The sequence below is a fragment of the Lycorma delicatula genome, chromosome 4 (assembly GCF_047948215.1).
Source record: "Lycorma delicatula isolate Av1 chromosome 4, ASM4794821v1, whole genome shotgun sequence".
In the NCBI taxonomy this organism is placed as follows: Eukaryota; Metazoa; Arthropoda; class Insecta; order Hemiptera; family Fulgoridae; genus Lycorma; species Lycorma delicatula.
Genome location: NC_134458.1, coordinates 116,598,489 through 116,624,127, shown reverse-complemented (window position 1 = coordinate 116,624,127; position 25,639 = coordinate 116,598,489). Strand labels below are relative to the sequence as shown.

The window sequence follows — 25,639 nt, the reverse complement described above, 5'->3', positions numbered from 1 at the left end:
TGGAGCTTCGACAACTTTAGGCAGGCCTTCCTTAGTATACCACTTCCCAGTAACTGTCTTCTGAGTTTCCACACTCCAAAACTTCTCTCACACTAAAAAATACATCTTTCATTCTCTTTTTCACTAATCAGGATTTTTGAACAACTTTGGGGTCTCCTCATCTTTGAACACCCAAACTTGTTCTTAGCCTTGGTTGGGAAAGTAAAATAGTACAGCCAAGTTTTGTCACCTGTCATAATACTGTTCACATAGGAAGGTTTGCAACAATCTATGATGTGAGCAATTAATTCTCTTTCAGAGCTGAGAATTGTTTTACCTCATTTTTAAACATTCAAATCTATTTCCATCATAATTGCTAAAAATAACTTAAAAAGTTGCATAATTACAAAACAAAAATTTTTTAAAAATGCTACCAGTACATATTTCTAAAATTAACTATAAATACAGACAAAACACTGGTAATGGAAACACAGTAACTACCCTATAACACAATAACTACACTTTACTCGAATTTGATTTTATAATGACCAACAGTCTGATAAGCGGATAGCACTGCGTGTACTTGACTAATACTTTTAGAACGAGTTGTAGCTTCTCATGTGCATGCTCACTAAGACCTTTTCCCCATATCCCATCTACAGCAATCCATGCCACTTCTTGTTGTGGCACATAAAAAAATAACCAATGGGTCCTGTAGTACTAAGTTTATTTGAACTACTGTAATGATAATATGTCATTTTCAGTTACTAGATAAATATATTTGCCAATCTCAGTGGTGAATTGGTAGTGTCTCGGCCTTTCATCTGGAGGTCCTGCGTTCAAATCCCAGTCAGGTATGCCATTTTACATATACTATAATATTCCATGCACAAGCTAAAAGCTTATATCATCAAGTATGAATAAAAAAACAAAAAGAATTTTTTTTTGTTGCAAAATGAAATAGTACCATTTTTCTCATGTGGTTCTTACTACTAATCAATATCCCATTCAAATAGAGGATGCTGACTTTGATCTTTTATTGTTTTGTTAATTTCACTTAGCTGAAATTAATTATCGTTATTTTTATTCTGTTTAGTATTTTTTAAGAATTATACTCTATTCTTTTGACTCATTTCTACTAGCTTGCACTACATACTCTATATGTTTACTTTTATTGCTATTAAAAAATAAAAATTTCTCTGTTTGGCAGTTCAGTGTACAAGATGTAATAATTATTTTAAGCAATTTAAAAAAAATTATTTCAGATTACTGGAAAATTTAAACCACTGGAATTTAGATTACAGGAATTGGACTGTATTACTTTTTTTTATTAACAACAAAATTAACTTTGCTTATAACGTGTGTAATACAAGAACAAATAAATAGAATAAAATACCTTGTACAAAACTACAATCATATAATCATTTCATTTCTAAGTGTATGGAAGAATAATCCAACAAAATTAAGTAATTCTTTTTACATACTTACATGCAAAATTCATCTTGTCCACAAAAATATGGGATTGTTAAATCATACATTTCTCCATCATTATAAATACAATTTGGGTCATCTCTTTTAACACATTTTTCAAATTCTCTGACCACAGCATAATGTAATTTAGTTCTCCATGAGATCGATATTTTACTATTAGGATTCTTAACAGAGGAGGAAGTGCTAGTATATCGTGAAGCCGGTGTAGGTGTTGTATGATGATAGTAGTACCTATAACATATTAATTTTTTTTAAATAGTGACATTTGTTATCTAGCACTTGTTTATTGCAACCTTCCTATTTTAAAATACACTATTATTAAAACTAAATAAAAATTATAAGGACTATCCAAAATTGCTTTCTGATGAGATATTAAAAATAAACTGGTTGCTATAGCAAAGCAGCACATATGGATGAGCCACCTGTAATTTATAATCTCATTGTACATACATCTGCTGGGTTCGATAGTGTTAAGGCAGTAGTTAATTAGTAGTTAACCTATAAGCCCATTTTGCATATTACACATATACTGCATCAGTTCAAGTGGGAAATTTTTAATCATACACTTGGTGCCAAGTAATTACTATTTATTTACAAAACCAAAGATCTGGCTGGTAGCCTGTTGCATTGCATCCAATGACCAACTCATGAAAAAGGTTAGTAAATAATTAACCTGGCTAGGTACTTTGGTGGCGTAGTTCTTGAATGAAAGCCTGTAAATGAGGCTTTAAAATAAGTGCCTGAATGAGACACTGTAACAGTGGAGAAGTAATATAGATAACGAATAATAACTTTTTCTTATTCCAGTCAAAATTTCATTTCAGAATAAACCTCAAAAATATGTGTAGAAAGAATGCAATAATAAAACTTATTATACCACTGTTGTGTGGAATGCAACAAACCAAAACAGCAGGTTACATCATAATTATGAAATTTATGTAGAGCCCAAAATAGGGTTAACTCTGGTTGTCAGGTGAAATGGTAGTTCATAAAGGTAATCTACTGATAAAACTATTAATGGTCTATAGAACTTGTGTATAAAGTCTGTAGCCTGGCTTTACCCATTCATGAACAGTTCACAAACAAAATCTTTGTATATTTAAAGTTTAAAGAATTTTCAATAGAAGAGGAGGTATTTATATTTATGTAGAACATTAGTTTAGCATGACAGGTAAAAATTATTTATGTTAAGAATTTTTCTGAGGTGGCTTCCTCTATTCCATCCTGCTTAATCATCCTGAATATTTATTTAAATTCAGTGTTATAATACTGATTAAAAAATCTAATGTGGGCATCACATGACTTCCTTGTACACCTATTAAATTATACATACACATTGTTTTAAAATGAAAAGTACATAAAATTTTATTTCATTAATAATTTCTGATAGTTTTTCATATTTTTTTTTTTATTATTATTATTGAATTATTATTTATCATAAAGATTTTTTACAATCAGTGGTTAATAATATTAATAAATAAACATATTTAAATTTAAAAAACATAAAAAAATAAGGAGATGAAGTCAGATTTGAACCAATGTACCTTCCCCTTCTAAGATCCTAATATTTCATTAATTAAAATTTCATTTCGCTATAACTCTGGAACCAAAGGAAATAAGTACCACTTATGATGTACATCGTTGAAAAGCACTCGTGAGGGCTTATTACTGCAGTTAAGAAAAAGTCCAAAATACAAATTTTTTTTGGGCTTTTTTAACACTTTTGGTTTAGTCGATTGCAGTCAAAAAGAGAGGTACACAACTACAGAATGATTTTTTAGTCCTGTAACCCAATTGTTAATGTCTGGTAATTTTTTTCTAAGAAAGGGAAATTTTATTTTGTGACACGAGGTTGGTAGCACTACTCAACCTGTATAGATACGGCAGTGTGAGTTGATTCTCCTTGAGCTGTGTAAACGTTTCTGCGGTTCCGGTCGCGTTACGAACAGAATGTCTTTTACCATTGAACAACGAGTTTTCATTCTTGAACAATATTTTGCTACAAAATCATACGCGAATGTAAAAGAGTCATTTCAAATTAAATTTGTTGGTGTTCCTCCGCCAGAAAAAATGTTAATTTCTAGGCTAGCAAACCGATTTCGAGAGAAAGAGTGTTTGCAACAGAAAGCGTAGCAGTCGACCAACTCGCTTGACAGATGATGTTTTAGAGAATGTGAAAACAAGATTGTTCAATTCTTCACGGAAAAGCTTACGAAAGCTTTCCACGCAAATTGGTTTGTCACATTCAAGTGTTCAGAAAACTGCTAAAAATCTGTAATTGTATCCATATTGCATATGATTAGTCCAAGAGCTTTGCCTCCAGATTTAAACAAGCGATTGCAATACTGCCGTTGGTTTAGGTCTCTTGTAAATGATAACGGAATTGAATTTTTAAACAAGTGTTCTTTAGTGATGAAGCTTGGATCCATCTCGATGGTTATGTGAACAGTCAAAACTGTCGAATTTGGGCGGTTGAGAATCCTAACGCTCTACAAGACAAATCTTTGCATCCTTTAAAAATTGGTGTGTGGTGTGTCTCGTCATCGTATAGTGGGACCCATATTCTTCAAACAGACAGTAAATGGTGAAGTATACAGGAATATTGTGCACCAATTTGTGTCCCTCCTGGAACCTCAAGAATGGTATTGCTGGTTCAGCAAGATGGCGCTGCATGCCACACATCTCTAGAAACCGTGGATTTTCTGCAAGAGTTCTTTGATGATCGAATGATAAGCAAGGGCTTATAGCCTCCAAGGCCCCCAGACCTCACATCTCCTGACTACTTTTTGTGGAGCTATATTAAGTCCAAGGCCTTCAAAAACAATCCTCACATTATTGATGAACTTAAAGTCAATATTACAGACTTAATCACGAATATTTCCAATGCAACTCTTAAAAAGGTTTCTGCTAATATGCTGAAAAGAGTCCGTGCATGTATAACCGCAAGGGGTTGCCCACCCCTTTTGAGCATATTCTTTAACAATTATGTAATTAATAGCTTTTTATTAAATTTCTTTTGTAAGTAACAAATACATTTTTTAATCCACCTAAATTTCTCTTTCTTAAATTACATTTAAAATTCGGTAACAGGACTAAAAAATCACTCTGTAGATGTTACAGCAGTCCTACACATTTCAACATCCTACGGCTAATCGTTTTTTGAGTTATGCAAGATGTATATGTATGTACATACAGATGTCACGCCGAAGCTGGTCAAAATGGATTCAGGGATGGTCAAAATTGATATTTCTGTTGAAATCTGAAAACCAAGATTTTTCCTTTACTTTGTACAAGGAAGTAAAAATGTAAAGTATAATTATTATTTTAAAAATTAATAAATTTATATGGCTTAAATAAAATTGGAAAATTTATAAATTGAAATTTTTTGGGAGTTTTGTTTTACTATTGCTATACAATGTACCATCAACTTACTCCAGTAAAGCCCATCAAGGCTAGGAATGTCAAGGAGTGGTTTGGTGACCAGAATTGCCACATCACCAAGATATGTCTTCGCCTAGAGTGTCAGGATGTACCATCAACTTGTACAATCAGTAAAAAGCTGATATTCGGTAAAAACATCCTTGAAAAAACTCATTTTATTATCATTTCTCCAAAGCATTCAATTTCAGGATGATATTACCTGAGACAATCCAGATATTGCAGAACCATCAGTGGTAAGGGGATTCAGTTTACCATCTTGCTCAGGATTACTCATTTTCATGTTGAAAGGTGCAAATATTTGTTGTAAATAAATTAACACTTCACTTAAAATTACAAATATTATCATCATTAGACTTCATTCATTTAGCCTTTTATCTGTATTTTGGAGTTTCTCCTCTCATAGTTGTGAAAGGAATTTTCAGTTATGAATCTAAATATTTCTTTAAAGAAAAATATTTTTCTATCATTGAATAGAAGTTTATTATTATGATAAGAAACTTGTAATACTTACCTAATAACTTTTATTACACTTCTTCTTCATCTTTGATGAATTTATCTTTTGATAGGATTCACCTGAATGTCCTACATTTTCTTAATTCTGAGCATCTTCCTCATTTGTTTTTATTTCCTCCCTTCGTAATATCTGTTAGCATCTAAATCCTTCTTCTGTTTTTCATCTCCTTCCTTCTGCTTTTCTTTCTGTGATTCTTCACAGAGGACAGTTTTTAAATAGAATATGCTTCATTAAGATATTTTCTTCTTTACTTTCCTTACCGTCATGAAATTTTACTCCTTTCTTATACCCGGTACTTATTTTGTCATTTTGTTTTATTTTCTCAGTCTTCTCCACAATTACAATTAAAAACTATTCAAGTAGTTCTCTTCTATCTTTCTGACTGTTCTTGATTCAGATACTTTTAATAATACTTGGCTAACCTCTTCTTCATTTCAACTGTGATCCTTCTTGTCAGTAATCCTTTCACGTTTGTATAAGATCTTTTCCCATAAGTATTCTGTTTCTTATTTCCTCCATGCAGCCAACATTCGAAATGACTAATCTTCCTAATTACTTAAATTACCTCTTACATGTTCTATAATTCTATTATATTACATATACCAATAATGTACAATATTCTTTTAATTTCCCCGAAAGAATAGAAATACGTACTTGTACTTACATGATTACACTTGAAAGATTCTGAAAAATTACTTTTTCTGTAGATGTATAAAGACTCACTCTCAACACAGTTAATATCTTCTAGGAATTCTCTTCCTCATTTTTATCTACAAGGTTATGTTACTTAAAAATATTTTTTTGACACTTTTACATTAATTGTCCCCTATATTTCCACTACTCTACTAATTAGTTAACTGAAAGCTGATTATTTTTTACATTTGTCTATAATTTGTGTTATTCTGTTATTAGTTTTTTTTTTTTATAGATATAAAGTCTCTAAGCTATCTTACATAGTTTTTTTATTTGTTCTGTCAAATAAAGCCAGATCTTATCTTCTATTAAATTCAGTAGTAGAATATTAATTGATTACAGAGATGTGAGTATGTATGGTAACAGCTGTGGATAATGAAAGACAGTGTTCACAAAAGAAAAAAAAAATTCCTTTCATTAATACCAATGGAAAAATTATGAAAAAAAAATGTTTCTTTTTTGAGTATATTGCATGCAATTAGTGATATGATGGGAAAGCAGTACAGAAATACAGTAGCGTGCAAATTAATCCCAACACAGATATTACTTAATAAAAAAGATAACTTTATTAAGAAAAACAATCATACCTGTATAATTTATGAATATCTAGTAATTAATATGCCCTCATTTATTCATAATCACTTCATGTACACAATTTCCCATTAATTCAACAAGTATACTACATATTTTTTTTGATTCCATCATGAATCCTACTGATATTATTGTTTTAGAGGTCAATTTTTGTGGTACAATTCATTTTTGAGAGTAGTTTTTTGACTGTTGCACAAAGATTTTCAATTGGATTTAAATCTAAGTCTGGAGAGTTGCCTTTCCACACAATTTAATATTTCAATTTTCAAAAAGTTTTTCAATTTTTTTGACAATAAGACATGATGATAAATCTTGTTAGAACACTGTGTTGCGTTGTGGGAATTTGTTTTGAATTTGTGTCACAACCCTTTCCTTCAGAATCTTGATACATGCATCACTTTTCAACATACCATCTACTGGAAGTAATAAACAAGGTTCTTCTAATGTGTAACAACCCCAAAACTTTTTTTTCTGGGGATGTTTAATTGATTGTTGGATATGAGCCGGGGATGTATTTTTTCTGATGCTTTTCTAATGTTTGGAGCCCTTTGCCCCTGAACATAAAAATTTGGCACACTGGATAACATTAACATTTATCCAATCTTCTTTGATTCAATTAGCATGTGCTTTGGCCCACAAGAGCCTTTTTTGCACATTACTGGTATTAAAAGCTGTTTTTTAGCTGGCCAATGAGCTTTCCATCCAGCTGTAAGAAGTTGCCACCTAACAATTGTCATATGTAAATTTGTTACTCTGGCTACTAATTCTTGATTTAAGTCCACAGCAGATAATTTTGGAAAAAGTTTACTTTTCTCACTAATAACTGACCATGTGTTGTAGTAGTTTTACTTTTACGGCTACATGTGCCTTTACTTTAAGGTGAAAAGGAATCAGTTTCTTTAGATTGTTTTAAAATAGTATTCACTCCTTAGACCAACACCATACTCAAGAAACTGTTCGACATTGTGTTATACTGGAATGCTCAGAAAGAGAAACAGTTTTCAAATATTTTCTTGGAGTTACGTACATTATTCATTATTCAAGGTACACGGAACAAAAAATACCAAAATATGATTTTATAATAAAAAATTAAGTAAACACTCACAAAACAATATTTATAATATTAAAATTGCTAAATAACTAAAGAACAATAACCTTACATTACACAAACAACTTAAAGAATGGGTGTGGGTCAAGCAGTATAGCTACAACAAAAAAATAAACAAAAAATTTCCTGTGTTTGGATTAATTTGCATGCTACTGTAATTAGAATATCATTTAAACAAAAAATAGGATATCAGTTTTTTTAAATAAAAGAAATTATTTATATTTAAACTTACGTAGCTATTGCTTTATCGATGGGATCTCTTATAAGATTAATATAAATTGGAGATTGATGTCCAAATGATGTGAAATTAATAAAGAATACATGACGATCAAATGTTAATGGTAATGCACCATCTCGTACTTCTGTCATCATTGTTTGTATCATTTTCTCCTGTAAGATATTTTACATTTGTTAATAAATATAATTAGTAAAAACTTCATTACATGGATATAGATGTTAATAATCTCTTATGATTCTGCTGAAAATCCAGACTTTTGTTTTTTACTATGACTTGTTATATACTTTTTATTGTTTTCATCTGCACCTTGATAGAAGTAATAAAAATATAACAGAAAACATGTAAAGAAACTTATGTAGGAATTGTATTAATACTGTATTCTAAGAAAAAATAAAAAGAAAGTGGCAAAGAAATAATGTATTAACAAGAAAAAATAACAGTGTAAAAGTACAAACATAAAAATAATATAAATAAACAACCTGTTCATAGAAGTTTATGAAGGCTGGAATTTACAAAAAAAAATATTTGTAATAGATAGTTTGAAAACCATCTCATTTTATTGTTAAAAGTTAGCTGTAACCATGATTGTCTAGATATTTAAATTATCTTTAAGATTGTTTCTGCCTTAGGAATATGGATAAATTGAAGGAAATCTAATCTAAATAATTTCATTAGTTGTTTAGTTTGTTAATTTTGTATGTGTGTGTGTGTGTGTGTGCGCGCGCGCACGCGTGTATAATTTAATAACTAAATAATATAAATAATTTTTTTTTAATTATTATTTACTTATTACAAAAATCTATTTATTTTTTCTACGTCAGAAAAAAACTGATTCTGTTCTAAGTGTATTAATCAGAAGAAAAAAATATTGCTAGAAATAATTTTAGCTGGATTTACAATTCTATAACAATAATAATCACTGGATATGCTACGTATGGGTTGCTGAAGCTGAAATTGTTTTGATATAAAATAATACAGAAACCTTGTTATATCTGAACTTTCATTTGGATTGTATTAAAAGAACTATTTTGTAAGGAGGTTACTTGCTCAATTAAAGAAAGATTAATTTAAATAAAATTATAATAAATTTTTTTTGGAAATTATAACCAAAATTCCAATAATTAAAAATCTCATAAATGGCTTTTTTTAATCTATCTGATTCAAGAGCTTTCTATGGCAAAAATTATGACTTTCTATGGGAGAAATTACGACCTACAAGAATGAAACATCTATTTTTGCATGGACAGAGGTTAACAAAATTGATAATTAAATTAGAGTTCACTGCATACCTGTTCATAGCGATTTAATGTATGTTTATTTCCACCAGGTAGTCTAACATGTTTAAAACCATTAAATGACTCTAACCATTGAAGAAGTAAAACTATTAATTCACCTCCAGATTTTGGAACACTATTAAATAACACAATATCTTCATTTATTTCAGGTACTTTTCTCATCATTTCACTTAATGATTTTGTTACTTGTTTAGATGTAGTTGGAACAAATATCTCTGGTAGTTTATTATTGTAATATAATATGGTCATCTTTTTGTTTGAATGTAGTTCTATTTTTGCCCATAATAGTAATACTGTTATTAGCGTTGAACATGTTATACATAAAAACCATAGTTTTCCATTTTGAATACAAAAATTTAATACTTTTTGTATAACATATTTTATTATTTTTGAAATAAATATCATTTTGTTCAATAATTCATATAAATTTTTTACATCTTGATTTTTATTATTTTACACATTTTATTTAAATATATAGTCTATATGTTTAAAAATTTACGTTTTCCTTCACTAACTGAAAAAAATCTTCTTGTGTCATATACTTTCAAATAATTCATTATTACTTTCACAATTTGTCAACAGTATGAAACCTTTGTGGATCATTAATCATTTATTCACATGAGAAAGCGTCCAACTTACCTGACAAAATTTACCATTACCTGAAAATTGAAAAAAGATATGTTAAATTGTTTTCCACTTCATGAATTACACAGATTATTATAATTATTACATTGTAACATAATAAAAAGAAGTGCCTTTATTTCTTGTTATAAATTTTGTTGTTGTCTTTTGTGTTATTATTCTTTTTTGCATAATAAAAAAGTTTTAAGTACAAGGGAAAGTCAGAAAGTAAAGGAAAATGTTTATTTACTTTCATCTATTCATTGCTAGCTGTTTATGATTGTGTTTAAAGGTCAATTTAAAATGACTGCTTCTTTGTCTGGTTGTACCAAAGAAGTAGTGATATAATTTTTCAATTCAGAAGGGGTGAAATCAATCAAGATTATTCATAGAATGCAAAGTGATGCTTGAGTGGAAGCAAGAACTATTAATAGTTTAAAAAGGCAGTGATGTTAACAACAGAAAGATTAGCCTTACACTACAAAAAATAATGACAGTATCAAAGTGATTAAATAAATGATTTACAAATTAAAGTTGATGAAGTTGTGACTTGAATGTGAACTGTAGGTTGGTGTTTTCAATTATCCACAATTTTTTAAACTTCCAAAAAGTCTTTGCTTGCTGGCTATCATGACAACTAATAGAATTTCACAAATATAGTCATCTGAAAATTTACCATAAGCTTTTGTACCTTATGAAGATGAAGGAGACATTTTTCTGAAGTGATTTATAACCACTGATGAGACATGGGTCCATCATTTTGAACCTAACGATGAGGTTTAGTCTGGATAGAAATTTATCTCCTACAACAAAAAATTTCATTCACTTCACACCTAAAGATGAAATTGTGAATAGTTGTGAAAAGTTCTGTGATCATTGAAGAAAAAAATCAATTCCAAAAGGCATTATAAACTTTGAAAAGGTGTGATTTTGTTTCAGGACACACTTGACCTATAAAACTGAGCCAAACAATTGTTTGCCTCAGTTTTTATCTGGTATTTTGAATCACCTATTGTACAGTCCTGACCTAGCTTAAAGTAATCATTTTCTTTTTGGCTCCCTAAAAGAAGAGCTTTAAAGGAATTATTTTCATTTTGATGTAGAGATCATGGAAGCAATGGAAAATTTATTACACACCAGACCGAAAAGTTTCTTCCAGGAAAGAATTCAACATTTTGGAGTTAGTGCCTAGAGCTGGAAGGGGATTAAGATGAAATAAAAGTATATTTCATTTACGTAATTGAAAATGAAAATAATACTTTTTTTCATTTCACTTTTTTTTTCATTCCAGATTTCTTGCTGAGTGAAAATTGTGCCTTATAAAAAGGGATACATTAATTTATAACTTCATATTATACATATTTCTTATAGCATTGATATATTTAAATCATCCAAATAACAAGTGCACTCGTCAAGAGTTACTTTCCCAAAAGTACAGCCATCCCTATGGTGAATACAATGAAGGTGTTACTTATTGGGCTGAATATTGCCTACATTCCAGTGTGCTTGGCATATTGATATGTAACTGTGTACTCAGCTCAGTGAATAAGATAGTGAAAAACCACTTCATTTCTCAGTAACCTGGCAGAAGGAAGTACGCTGTTGAGAATGACTATATTGTTCATAAGAGTGATTTTTAATCTATGTCAGCTTGCTTATAATCATTACGGTTAAGGTATAACATACATGTACTTTTGCGTATTATGAAGTTTTTAATACTGACAATACTAATAGTAAAAAGTTAGATATTGCATTTATATCTTACTTAATTATATATTATCAGGGCTGCTTGAGAGGCCTTGGGGATCTGAAACGTTTAGAAACCATTGTGTATTTTTATTTTTTTATATGGTCAAACACATTATGATAAATAAGACAAATAAAAAACAATTCAAATGTTGCATTATTCCAGTTCTATGAATTGAGGGGTTCTAATATTAGAATTAATTTGATAGAAGAAAAAAGCAAATTGAATTTTGCAACATTTTCTAGAAAAATAATAATCTATCATATAACTACAATTATAGTACTTTTGAAGCCGAACAGCAGTTGAAGGTCACAACCCTTCCTTCCACCGACTACCTTAATTTTACTAGTTAATCTCCTTTCACCCTGCTATAGTCAACTAATCAGAGCCTCTGTTATGATTTGTTGTGCTTTATTCTGTGGACTACAAAAGTTTATTCAAAACATACTAAGAAATGATTTTTAATTTCAAAAAGCATTGTTTTATGAACAGACTGGTTCAAATTTCATATATTACTTCATGTATATCAAGAGATGAACATTTTTAAAATATAACAGTTACAGTTATTATAATGAAACAATTGCAATTTAATATGGCTGCACATTTAATGTAAATAAATAATTTTTTTTCATGAAGTGTAAGTGTAAGTGAAAATTTTAAATTGATTTCTTAAATAGGTTGTTTACCATTTGGTATTGTTGTTCACATTTGGTAAATTTATTTATTTATTATTCGTTATTTTTTCCATTGTAATATAAATATCTATGTTTTAAAGTTATATACAGTCACAATTTCAAAGTTATATTAATTGATCAGTGTTTTATTCTGCATTACTGTTTTAAGAATAATCTTTGTAAATAGCCTGATAGTTTGTGACAGTCTGAAATAAACAAAAAAACTACATATTTTCCATTTAATTTTTATTGTAACTTATAAAGCCCTACTATTGTTATATAAAAACTAGGTATAAACACATCAGTAAAAGGTTTTTACTGACTTTTCAAGGAAAAGTACAATATTACTTTTGGCCACATGGAAGGGGGGGGTGAAAATAAATTTTCTTTACATTTTAAGGTATGACAAGTATGAAAATGCCATTCATTTAGATTGTATTTATTTACAGGCTTATGTTTAAAATTTTGTGGCTCAAAAATCTCCAAAACTACTGGATTAATTTTATTAAACTTTAGATATGCTGTAGTAGTGTATCTGAAGTTGTGAAAATTTGATAAAGGTGGTGTAGTTGTCCCTGAATTAGAGACAATTTAAGGTTGAAAAAATTTGAGCGAAGCAAGTTAGAAGCGTGGTTTGTTATGATGCTGCAAGTTGGAACATGGAAATGAAATAAAATTAGAAAAAGTTGGAACTGTGCAAGATCTTTTTTCTTTAAAAGTGTGGACATGTAAACTGATAAATGTTTTTTTACAAATTACACATATTTTTTAAAAACAGATTGTCCAAAAGTTAGGAATACACCAGAGTAACATTCATTCATATATGTTTTTCAAGTAGATTATAATAATTTGGGGGAATAATTAATCGTGCTACTATGAAAGGGCAGGGCATTAAAGAAGGGAGAATTAGAGCAGGTAATGTCTTTAAGCGATAGCTTATGACATTATGGAAAAGTAAGCTTTAAAACAGTACAGGAAGTTTTTATATTGGTTCATATGTTCTTAAGATTACCTTGAAAAAATAAAGCAAATATGTCTTTATATTAGAGTATAGATATAAATTATGTTGGGAGTTGGTCAAACATCACTCAGAATTTACCTAGATTGATCAGCACAAACTACGATTAAACTTTGAACAGGGCAGCATCATACAAAAAAAAAAGCTAAAACATCAAGTCGTTAAAGACCTTATTAGTATTTAAAAATAGAAAGTATAAAAATGATTAATAGAAAATTAATTATATGAGGTATTTAATAATTAAAATTAAATACAATAGTGGATGTTACTGAGCAGATGGTACACATAAAACTAAGATTGAAAATATTCAATTTTCTTTTTTTAAATTTTAATTTCTGTTAGTAATAGTAGTATTAGTTATGTAGTGGAGAATCTTTAATTTAATTTAAAATAAATTGATAAAAGTTTTTTTTAAATATCATTTTTTTATTCAAAACAGCAATAGAAGCATAATGAGGCTTTTTCAAGGAGGCCAAAGTATTGTGTTGTGTTATAAAAAAATACTTATGTTGTCTGGTTTAGTGCACATGGATATTATAATGATTTTAAAAATAAATGCCTACTTTTTTTTAATTTATTAATTTTCAGTTAGTATGCTCATATTAAGAGTACCAAACAGTGACGTTGTCCAGTTTTAGATCCTGAAAATTGAATGAAATAAATATTTAATTGTGAAATATGCCATATTTTTTAAAAATTTTATTGAGATGCTTCAAAATGAAACAAAATGAGCTACTTTGCTGTAGAAGAAATCAATTAAATTGTAACACGAGAATTTATTAACCCACAATGTTAAATATTGTTACATTGAAAGAAATTGTCAATGATAGGAATGAAAAAGTCATTACGTGATGTCACTAGACTTTGGTTCTTGAATTTGAATCTAAATACCAAGCTCTGCCACTTATTGAGTAAAAGTATAGTAATAAACCACAATTAACATAAACAGATACACATATCTGTTATTTTACAATATCTTCCCCAGTCTTCCTTATGTTTGGGCCACTTATAAAATTTTTACAATGTAACTCTGATGTCAGAATTGCTTTTTCTGGTTATAATACATGTTTGTTACATATCTTGCCTCTATGATGAACAAAATGAAAGTATTCACTTAAGAGTGAATTTCACCTGCATTCTGGCAGGTTGGCGTACTGATGAACAAGTATAACAATATAATTGAAAAGTTTAACTAAAAATAAGAAATTCTTTTGTTAAAACATAATAGTAGTTAACTCTTAACATCATTTATATTAAAAAAAATATATAAATAAATAAATATTCTTACTTGATTATAATATAAAAAAATAATAAATAATTATAAAGTAATAATTGTAATAAAAATATTTTCATTCACAGAACGTGTTAACTGTTACAAAAATAACCTTCATCATAATTATTGTAAATTTACACAATCATAATGAAGGATTTTTATTGATAAAAAGATAAAAATTTATCTTTATTACTTTTGATATACATCTTAACTAAAGTATCTATTAATGTAGGGTTTTGTTTTAAAATACGCATATTTTTACAAAATAAAATAAATTTAATACTTTAATATTTTTGTATACCTAATATACAAAAATTATAGTCATAATTATTTTTATTCAGTCAGTTTAAAGTCTGTATTTATTTATCATTCAAGGGATAAATGTTAAATTATCATTTCTTATGAGTCTAACAAGTTAGAATAATGCATTTTAATTCTCTAAATCTATGCAAAATTAAAGACTAAACCACTAACAACTTACCAAGCATAATTTCAAGCTAACTTCCCTAAATTTAAAGAAGAATTAAAAAAAAAATGTCTACTTTTATTGCATTTTTTAAAAATTGGTTTTATTTATTTATACTTTCATTTTAATGGTTTTATTGAACAATATAAGAAAAAATGATGACATTTTAAAAATATTAAACAAAAGGCTTACTTTCAGTTCACTGAACCATTTTTCAAAGGTCTTTCAATGCTACTGAATATTAATTTGAAAACTAGTCATTTAATATTTATCATTTTCCACTTTTTAGTTTAATTTTTATTGATTACTGAAAAGTGTGACCTAAGGTTGTTTGAAATTGTTACATACATATATATATATATATATATATATATATATATATGTTTTCCCTCAAGTTTTGCAACTAGATTAAATTGGAGTATGCTAAATAATCTAATACTTAGTGATGATCATTAAAGAAAATATCTTTAAGATAACTCATTTAAATACTGTAATCTTTTCTCCATAAAAATCTTATACCTATGAGGGTAGTTCAATAACGAAATAACGAGACAAATGCCAATAGCAGAAAAATTATTTAATAGAATATATAAAACTGTCTGTTATTTAAGTTGGCACTCATGACATCAGCTGTTTGAAAAGAATTTTCACTATTTCAGTCACTGATCTCTATATAACTGGGTAGGGAATTCTTATGGCGTAAAATACAATTAAGTGTTCAATATTGAAGCATATTTCAGCATCGCAGAATGAACAGCTGGAAACTAAATAAAACCGTTGTACGCTTGCACGAGTTTAATCATTAGGTAGGGATGTTTATTTTACTCAAGTGAGGTAACCAACCCATCGAGTTGGTCTAGTAGCGAACGCGTCTTCACAAATCAGCTGATTTTGAAGTTGAGAGTTCCAATGTTCAAATGCTAATAAAGGCATTTGAATACTTTTATACTTTTGTACGGATTTGAATACTAGATCGTGGATACCGGTGTTCTTTAGTGGTTAGGTTTCAATTAACCATACATCTCAGAAATGGTCAACCTGAGACTGTACAAGACTACAATCGTACATATGATCCTCTGAAGTAATACCTGACGGTGATTCTCGAAGTCTAAACAGGAAAAAATGTCAAACCAAAAGAACGGTAATTTTCGCAACACAAGCAGAAATTTACAGACAGTTGTAGAAAATTTATATAGAGGTCAGATATGTAGTTACATAGAGATCAGTGTTCAAAATACAAAATCAGAACACTTCTGCATCAGTTTAAAACATGGTTTTATCCCTACTCTTACACTTATCTCTGCGCATGCGCCGTTTCATTTTATTTAGTTCTACCACGTAGCGCTAGTTTATGCTTCAAATTTTACCAATTCCAACATATGGATTCCACTATCTAGTTATATAGAGATCAGTGTCAATATATATTCGATAATATCGATATTTATTTCAAAATATCGACTGCACCAGAAACAGTGTTCCATGGAAGAACAGCGTGATTAGTTTCTGAAGATGAAAAACCTCGAAACTCACTCGCAGATTTTAAATTAACATTATGGTAAAAAGTGATAGAAAGAATATTTAAAAAGAAAACGAAAAAAGTGCCAGTTTTTCACCAATTTATATAAAAGCCAAAACAGAACAGATATATCTCGGAACGCTTTCCTGGAATACCACTTAGCGGATTTGAAATGCAAGGATGAACTGATACAAGGATGAGTTGAAGTACTTCGTCATCCACAAATGTATTTTAAAATAATCAAAACCAATTTGACCGTTCGTAACGGGAAATAGTTGCGCGTTCGTTTAGGGGCAAAAATTTCACATTTTACGCGTTCCACACATGCACACTCTAAAAATTCTGTCCAGTTTAAAATACTAAATGTTTGGCGTGCGGTATTTTTCTTAGCTTTGTTTTTAGCTTCGTCCTAAAACGAGTTTGATCATAAAATAGTGAAATATAATAAAGAAAATTATAAAATAAAACGAACTAAAAGGGTGAAACTTATACTGATGGTCAGATACACTCAAAGGGAGCGCTCAGAAATAACAACGCTCCAAGTACGTAGCGAGTTAATCACATGTACCCACATTCTTTACGCATGATTGATATAGTTTCCATTCCAAACTCGAACGCTAATATTTGTGTTAGTGACCTAATAATTACTTAAAAATTAAAAACCCTTGCAAAATAATAGTTTTGGAAAAATGTTAACTTACCTAATTCGATTTAATGGTACAATACACAACCTCTATGCCGTAAATTATCCCAAGTTTTAACCATAAATGTAAAAATAAATCCTCATATTTTAAAAAAAATCGTGTTTTGTTAATTATTTTTTAAAATACAAGAAACTAAACAAACAAATAATAACATTTTTTATAGGTTTTAGGATATGTGTTTACTCTGTAGGCTACTGAATACAAAAAGAAAAAAATAACTTGCAAAAAGATTTTTCATGAAATTTAATTTTTTTGTCATTAATTTTTATTATAATTATATTCAAAGAAATTGAAAATGACTAACAGTCATGTTTTCCATAAAATATATACAGTTAGCTTTCAAAAACTGTCTGTTATATTCATTTCTTACAATTCAGTCATTTGAAATAACTTGATAGAAATTAAACTGTTAACGCGTTTTCTGCTTAAAAAATCGAGTTCACCTGTTTGTTTTAGGGCTTTTAATAGATATTTACAAAGGGAATAGTGGTTGAGTGGTTTTTTTTTATGTGTGATCAAGTCTTATTCTTCACTAAATAAAATTACATTGATAATTCATTTCCCCCCCCTCCCCCCAGTAAATACCTCTGGTAGTTCATTGTAACTTTATTCCATATGACTTATTTGACTTGACGTTTTTTTTGTTTTTTTAAGTGGAAGGAACAAAAGTTATCTAGGTAAATATTTATTCTGATCTATACCTAATAATACATAATCTAGTTCACGTCATGATAAGATAAATTATAAATATAAAACCAAACAAGGAGATAAAAAAATAGACGTGATTAAAGTCTAAGTTATTTAAATATAAAACACGAAGTAATGTTAAGATAGAAAGATTAAAGATAAACGTTAGAAATAAAAAAAATTACTACAAAGTAATTCATATCTCAGAATCAATATTATGTTGTGTTGTACGAAAATAGTTCAGTTATCTGGTATGGTAAAGGTGGAAATTATTTTATTATGAATGACCAATTTTTTTTTTAGTAGATATCACCACGCATTCACAAATATAAACACAAGGATAAGTGAACATTTAATTTTCTAAATATAGGTTTACTTGATTTATACATATGGGCGCCATGTAATGATCTGACAGCCCGTTTTTATACCTTAAAAACTCGTTCTGACTTTTTGAAGCAGCCCGTAGAGACGACATTATATTTCTTTATACGGGAATATTCCCGTGTATTGTTACGCGTACATATGAAGGTGTATGACGATGTTCTTCCTGGACTTTCATAACCTATTCTATTCGTGAAAATAATGGAAAAAATTCATGTAAAAATGTGTCCTAAAATGATTCGTTTGCGAGTTACGGCTAGCGAAAGATTTCACTTGGATTTCAGCTACCCTGGTGAAATGAAGTACTGAAATTTTTAGGTCATTAATTAAGGCGCCAAATTAGTGATTTCTTATGGTTTTTGACCTGAAAAATTGAATAAAATACGTCCCAGAACCGTATGTGCAGTAAATTTTGAGAAATCTGGGTGAAAGCCATTAAATTGGGTTAAAAAACCCTGTTTTTAAATGTTTGAATAAAATAACTTTGTTAAATGGTTAATAGGCACATAAAACCTTTAGATAAAACTTGTAAATTATTTAATTCTGAACAAAATGGAGTAAGATAAGTTGATTAAAACAAAGAAAAGTTAGAAAAATTCGAATTTTATTTAGAAACAGTACATTACTACTTGTATATTTGACAGAAAAGTAGTTATTTAATGTTAACAAAAACCAAATTCTTTTTTGAGGATGTGAAAGATTTGTAAAAACAGAATTTATTGTTAAAAATTGCTATTAAAAAAGTTGGAAATTACACAATATTGTAAAATAAAAATTACAGTACAATGCACTCTCTAGTCTAGTTTCTAAATAAAATTCGAATTTTTGTAACTTTTCTTTGTTTTAATCTACTTATCTTACTCCATTTTGTTCAGAATTAAATAATTTACAAGTTTTGTCTAAAGGTTTTAAGTTATTTTATTCAAACATAAAGAAACATGGTTTTTTAACCCAATTTTTTGGTTTTCACACAGATTTCTCTAAATCTACAGGGCATACGGTTCTGGAACGTATTTTATTCAATTTTTCAGGCCAAAACCACAAAAAATCACTAATTTCGCGCCTTAATTAATGTCCTAAAAATTTCAGTACGACCTCATTTCACCCGGAGTAGCTGAAATCCAAGCGAATTCTTTCGCTAGCCGTAACTCGCAAACGAAGCGTTTTAGGACATGTTTATATAAACTTTTTCCATTATTTTCACAAGTAGAAAAGGTAATGAAAGATCAGAGAGAACTTCGTGATATATCTGTATATGTACGCATAATAAAATAATATAAACATAAGCATAAATAAACAAGCTTAGTGTTTTATTAAGGCCGTTCAAACCAAAATAGTACATTTTGATTTTGTTACAAACAAAATCAATTGAATAGTTGGATTAAAAAAATAATAATTTCCTCATTATAGAAAGTCTTATCTACGCTTAGTAGTAACAATCACTTTCTCACTTCATTTCCAAAGGTTTTTTTTTTCATTCGACAGCGGCTTTAAAGGATATTTTATTAAAAATAAAATATAAAAAATGGCTTACATAAAAAAAATCTATCCCCGTTAAATGTTTAATGTTATCATTGTTTGATGTTATTCACGCGAAAATTCAGTAAAATTAATTGGAAAATTTAAGCTAAAATAAATAAGCCTTTCCTTTATCTCGATAGCAATCTCTTTCTACCTTCTCAAGTCTTGCTGGTCTTTTGAATCTTGGTGTCTTCTTGTTGAAGTCGATTTTCTTCTCTCCTTAAGACAGGTTTCTCTCCTTTATGTTTCTTCTGAGAGGCATTTTTTCATGCGAGCTGCCTCTTTTGTAGATCAACACTAAGTTAAATAAAGATAAAATCTATAAAGTCTAATAATTTAAAACGTAATATGAAATTAAAACTAAAACGTTTTAACACTTTTTAATTTTTTTGTTTTACAATTTAAATTCTTCTTTAAATGTTTACATTTAAAAAAACTGCGTTAAAATTAAATTTAAAGAAAAATTGAAAAATTATTGTTAATCTCAATATAGTATTCTTATTTGATCTTAGGCAGGTCCCGTGCATCAAATCCGTCTACATTCTCATACTATTCCCAGCTAAATTTTAATTTCCTAACTGCTTTTATTTCCTTTTAAATCGTCTATAATTTTTACATTTTTCAGCCTCTTTTTTTGCACCTTCTATCAGCTTCGTCAGCTTGCAAAATCCTGATTTCTCCTCCTTTTTCCTGTTTAGCCTCCGGGAATTACCGTAAGATATTGCTTCAGAGGATAAGTGAGGTTGATATGTATGAGTGTAAGTGAAGTTAAGGTTTGTACAGTATCAGGTCGACCATTCCTGAGATGTGTGGTTAATTGAAACCCAACCACCAAAGAACACTGGTATCCACGGTCTAGTATTCAAATCCGTATAAAAGTAACTGCCTTTACTAGGACATGAACGCTGAAATTCTCGACTTCCAAATCAGCTGATTTGCGAAGACGCGTTCACCACTAGACCAACCCGGTGGGTAAAGACTACCCAGACTCTTTTTTTGCACCTTCCATCAGCTTTGTCAACTTGCAAAATCCTGATTTATACAGAGTTCTATACTAACTTGTTAGATTTTGAGTTCCTGACCAAGTACGGCTACCGAATGTCAATAAAATTTATTTGAAATTTGAACAATAAAACAGGAGAATAAGGCAAACATTTTTTTCCAAAATGAACAACCAGGTAAAGTTGTTGTTGCCCTCCCCTTCCCCTCCAAAAAAAAAAACTAGCAATAGAATATAATGTTTTACAAACTATTAAAAGCAGTAAAAATATTTTGTAAAAAGATTACATTAGTGACAAAAAATGTTCAGAATATAAATGATTAACATAATCTTCAAATTGTCAGATTTTACAAAAATATCAACAGCTGATTTATGTCATATATTATTTATAAGATTTACTTTCTTTCTTCTTTTTAATTTTTAATTTGTTTTGTTGTGCATTTGTTAATTATAAGAAATAATGAATTAGAAATTCTTAATGGATAAGAAGAATAATGAATTAAAAGGTCAATAATACAAAAAATAATAACTGAGAATGCACTTTCAGCGTACAAGCATTAACTTTTGCTGGTCTATACCACAGAAAGTATACAATTTATATTATATTTTACAATTATGTAAGTATTCATGAACTTAAGAATATATTGATTAAAAAATAATCTATGTTTTAATTGATAAATCATTTATTACTTACAGATACTGTGTATTTGAAAATTATTTGTGTAAGTAGAAATTTTAATTTTAATCTGTGCAATAAAAATTTAATTTTATGGTATATTCAAATAGAGTACATGATATATAGGACTTTGTACTGGTCAGAACTTTAGGTTGACTCTTTTACTATGAGCATAACAACATATTGATTTTTATAAATGGTTTATTATTTTATAATTTTTATAGCTTATTATTCTTTAATAATTTTATTATAATTCATCATTGTATAAAACTCATTTATAATGTTTAATAATATAGCGTTACGCACTGACAGTTTTATTTTTAAGAACTCTAAAGTAGAAATTCTAAGACCATGAAGTTTACTTTTGAAAGGTAGCATATAGCAAAGATATCAGATAACATACCAAATATCAGCAATAAACTACTAAGATCTTGGTACGTGATAGGGTATCAAGGTACTGAATGTACCAAGGATTGATACAAATTGAAATATAACTATTCAAGTAATTAAACTAACTTTAAAGTATTCAGTATCATATTTCATTATCAAATTCCATTTATCATTAATAAAATAATTAAAACTGGTAACTAGATACTTTATAGTAATCATACTTAAAGACATCACAGTATGGATATGTGTATATACAAGATATTTCTCTGATTAAATTGAGGATAATTGTTCCTTTTGAACAATAAAACTTACATCTTTAATACTAACTGGAATGATGGACTGATGTCAAAATTACCATACCTTCCCCACACATCCATCCTATTCCAACAATTACAGCTGTGTTCTAATAAGTGAAGAGACAGCTGGTGAAAATGTATGTGTATTAAATGATGCAATGATATTCTTAACAGTTATAAATTCTATTTTTTGATATTTAATTAATTTTTGATGACACATCGCTTGTTACATGTTGTGGATATCCAATGTGAAGTTTGTTTCCTATACAGATTACTTAACATAAAATTAATTGTAAAATCTTATTGTTAGTATAGCTTATAAATGTTTATTAGCATAAAATTATAGCAGTATTGAATAAAACAATTTTTATTTTTGAAGACACGTTTTGTTTTATCCACATAACATTGTTTTAGGTAGATTTTGTAAGAAAGCTACCTATTGTAATGGGTACCTTGATTCGACTTCCAGAAAATTGTTACATATCTTCACATTTCACGTCCCTCAAACTCCAAAACCACTGTCAGTTCAAAAGTTTATATATACATTTATATATATATATATATATATATATATTATAATATAACTTTCTTGTGGACACGATAACTGCCATAATTTTGAACCAGTCACTTTCAAATTGATACATGAAATATAACAACCCAAAATCTCTGTCAAGTTCGTTAATGGGAAAAATCGGACCATGGGGTGGAAATGGGGGGACTTTTTCGAAAAACAAAATATCACTATAAATTTCTTATTAAGTAAAATATCGAATTTGTTTAAAGTTCCTACTGTTCTTTGGATAAGGGCTCAAAACTTATCTAACTCTCTTAAGTCTTTTGATATCACCAACCATTGGGCCAATGGTTGGTGATATCAATGGTGAAAAAATGGGGTTTCAAAGACAAAAAAAAAATCATATCTCCCTTAGTAGGCACAGTATCAAATTGGTTTAAAGTGGTTGTTAGTCCTCTAAAACTTTTGTCTGAAACAATTTTTGATATGACCAACCCTTATGGCAAGGAATGACCAAAATGTTGCTGGAATTCTAAGAAGATGGGGCTTGTCATATGCTAAATATGTGAAATTTTTTTCACATGCAACCATTGTCATATTGAGTAAATTTGAAGTTTTTCTTAACTTTAAGGTGGAAATATTTTTTATCCCCTAGTTAGCACTGGTGAAATCTACCTCCACCTTCCAATGTGCTGAAAGGGATTTTTATAAATCATGCTTGTAATTTCATCTAGCAAGATTAAAGAAAAATTTTTTTTTTTTTCAGTTTCACACTGGTTTAACCAATCTAGGCACATAAGTTCTTTATAGTTTGCGTTTGCTCCTGCCTCAAATATGGTTAGATATCTATAGAGCTCTATTAATTTTTCCTAATGAATAAATAAGACTAATTAAATCAAACTTTATATCGAATTTAAAACAATTATGACATGCAAAAAATTGAATTTGAACTTGAGTTTTCCTACTAGCATCACAGAACAGTTTGCTATTGTATTAGAACAGCTTTTTATGAAATTAATATACTTAACCACTTCTGGAGCCTTTTGTGAGTACCTCACAAAAGTCAAAGTTTGGAGAATTTACAAAATGTCATTACTCCTCACAATAAAACAATTTTTTTTTTCGGAAAAAACTGTTGTAACTGAATTTCTTTATTTTAAATGAAATATATATTTTAAATTATATTAGTTATAATTATATAATCATAATAATTATTATTCTATCACTTCTACTCAATCAAGAACCACAATGAAAATGATTTAAAAAAATAATTAAATTGAAAATTTACATTTTAATAATAATAATAATAATAATAATAATAATAATAATAATAATAATCAGCCTGCTGAGATTACAATAGATAAAAATAACTACTAATATGTAAAAATAATGATTTACAGCTTAATTTGTTATATTTTAAAAATGAATTGAAATATTATTAAATTACAATATTATTTAATATTTTAAAAGTTATAATTTATCAAAGTTGCTTTTTTTCTAAAATTAATTTTAAAGCATGGTTTGCGTCAAATATTTTTACTAAATGTTTGTGAATTTTATATAAATGTTTTTCAGAAGAAATTATTGTTTGTTATGAAGTAAATAGATTATTATTTATTATCAATTAATAGTTTTTATGCTAATCTGAATGTTTTGTTTTGTATATTTATTTCTTAAAAACTAATGTTTGAAAAATATATATGTAAAATGATTAATTAGAAAAATAAATTATAAATTTAACTACATAAGTAATAAAAGAATAAAAGATTAAACATGTAGTACATACAGTAAAAGAGAACAATAGTTGTACTGTAAGAGTAACAGGACTTACAGTTTGTACGGATTATAAGAGATGAAGGTTGCACTGTGACTAAAATCTAAATATTGTTTATACTTGAATGAAAGATCAGTTGGTTGGTTTTAGATATTCTATAAAGTTTTAAAGTTTAAATATTACTATTATTATTTTTATACAAGATCTTTGGAAGTGGGGATGAATTTTAAATAGAAGAACATCATAACATCATTGATTCATAGAACAGAGAGAAAGAGAGAGACAGAGAGAAAAGCAAAAAAAAATAGTAGCAAAAACTTTCACTTATAACAGGATGATTTTTTAGACTAGCTAATATACATGTAGATGTTCTTCTTCATTGGTGTTTAAACAACATTGGTTTGTGTAGCAGTATTCCATGTTAAGATGCTAGTATGCCGTGTGACCTCTATGTAACCTCTTTATGAGTAATCATTTTACATACAGGTTTTAGCACACTATGATTCCAACTATAATGTATTGTAATACGTAGTATTTTACTTACCTTTTACTCTTTCTTTCATCAGCAAAATTTTAGTGGGGGATAATGATTTTATAGTAGGAGAATTGCTTAACATCAATGCTGTAATTTATAAAGTAAACACATGACCTTTACGTATCCCACTATTTTTTTTTTTTTTTTTTGTTTTGACTTCTTTCTCCTGCTTCTAATATTTTTTCTTTGGTCTGATTACTTTTATGGAGCATTTAATGTATCTCAGCAGTTATCACACAATATTTTTGAAATCCTTTAATATTACATATTTTTTTTTACATTACAGAATGATTAAATTGTTTCTTTTTTTATATTTTAAGTTAATTGAACTACTTATTAAGGAACATTTTTTCAAATTAAGAATACTGTTAGATTTTAATTAATTGTATATTCAGATCCTTAAATAAATTAAGCATGAAACATATTTTGAACAAATACAAGGTCAACCAAAAAAATAAAATTCAATTATTTTTTTTATTTGTAATTTGATTGCATT

The 25,639-nt window shown here is 28.4% G+C and overlaps 1 protein-coding gene across 5 annotated transcripts in view; it reads right to left on the bottom strand.

The window, feature by feature from the left end:
• Nucleotides 1–24,819, bottom strand: part of LOC142323802 (uronyl 2-sulfotransferase homolog pip-like) — a 38,952-nt gene extending 14,133 nt beyond the window's left edge. For 2 of the 5 annotated variants that reach the window (XM_075364031.1, XM_075364026.1), the window contains exons 1-4: nt 24,666–24,819; nt 9,345–10,009; nt 8,050–8,207; nt 1,468–1,701 (exon numbers count right to left, since the gene is read on the bottom strand). In XM_075364031.1, the coding sequence (XP_075220146.1) occupies nt 1,468–1,701; nt 8,050–8,207; nt 9,345–9,755 (803 nt within the window). In that variant the 5' untranslated portion in view covers nt 9,756–10,009; nt 24,666–24,819. Of the gene's footprint in view, nt 1–1,467; nt 1,702–8,049; nt 8,208–9,344; nt 10,010–14,698; nt 14,806–20,112; nt 20,218–24,620 lie in introns of those variants that run through there. The other 3 variants (XM_075364027.1, XM_075364029.1, XM_075364028.1) reach the window with 3 other exon arrangements.
• Nucleotides 24,820–25,639: the final 820 nt, after the last annotated feature.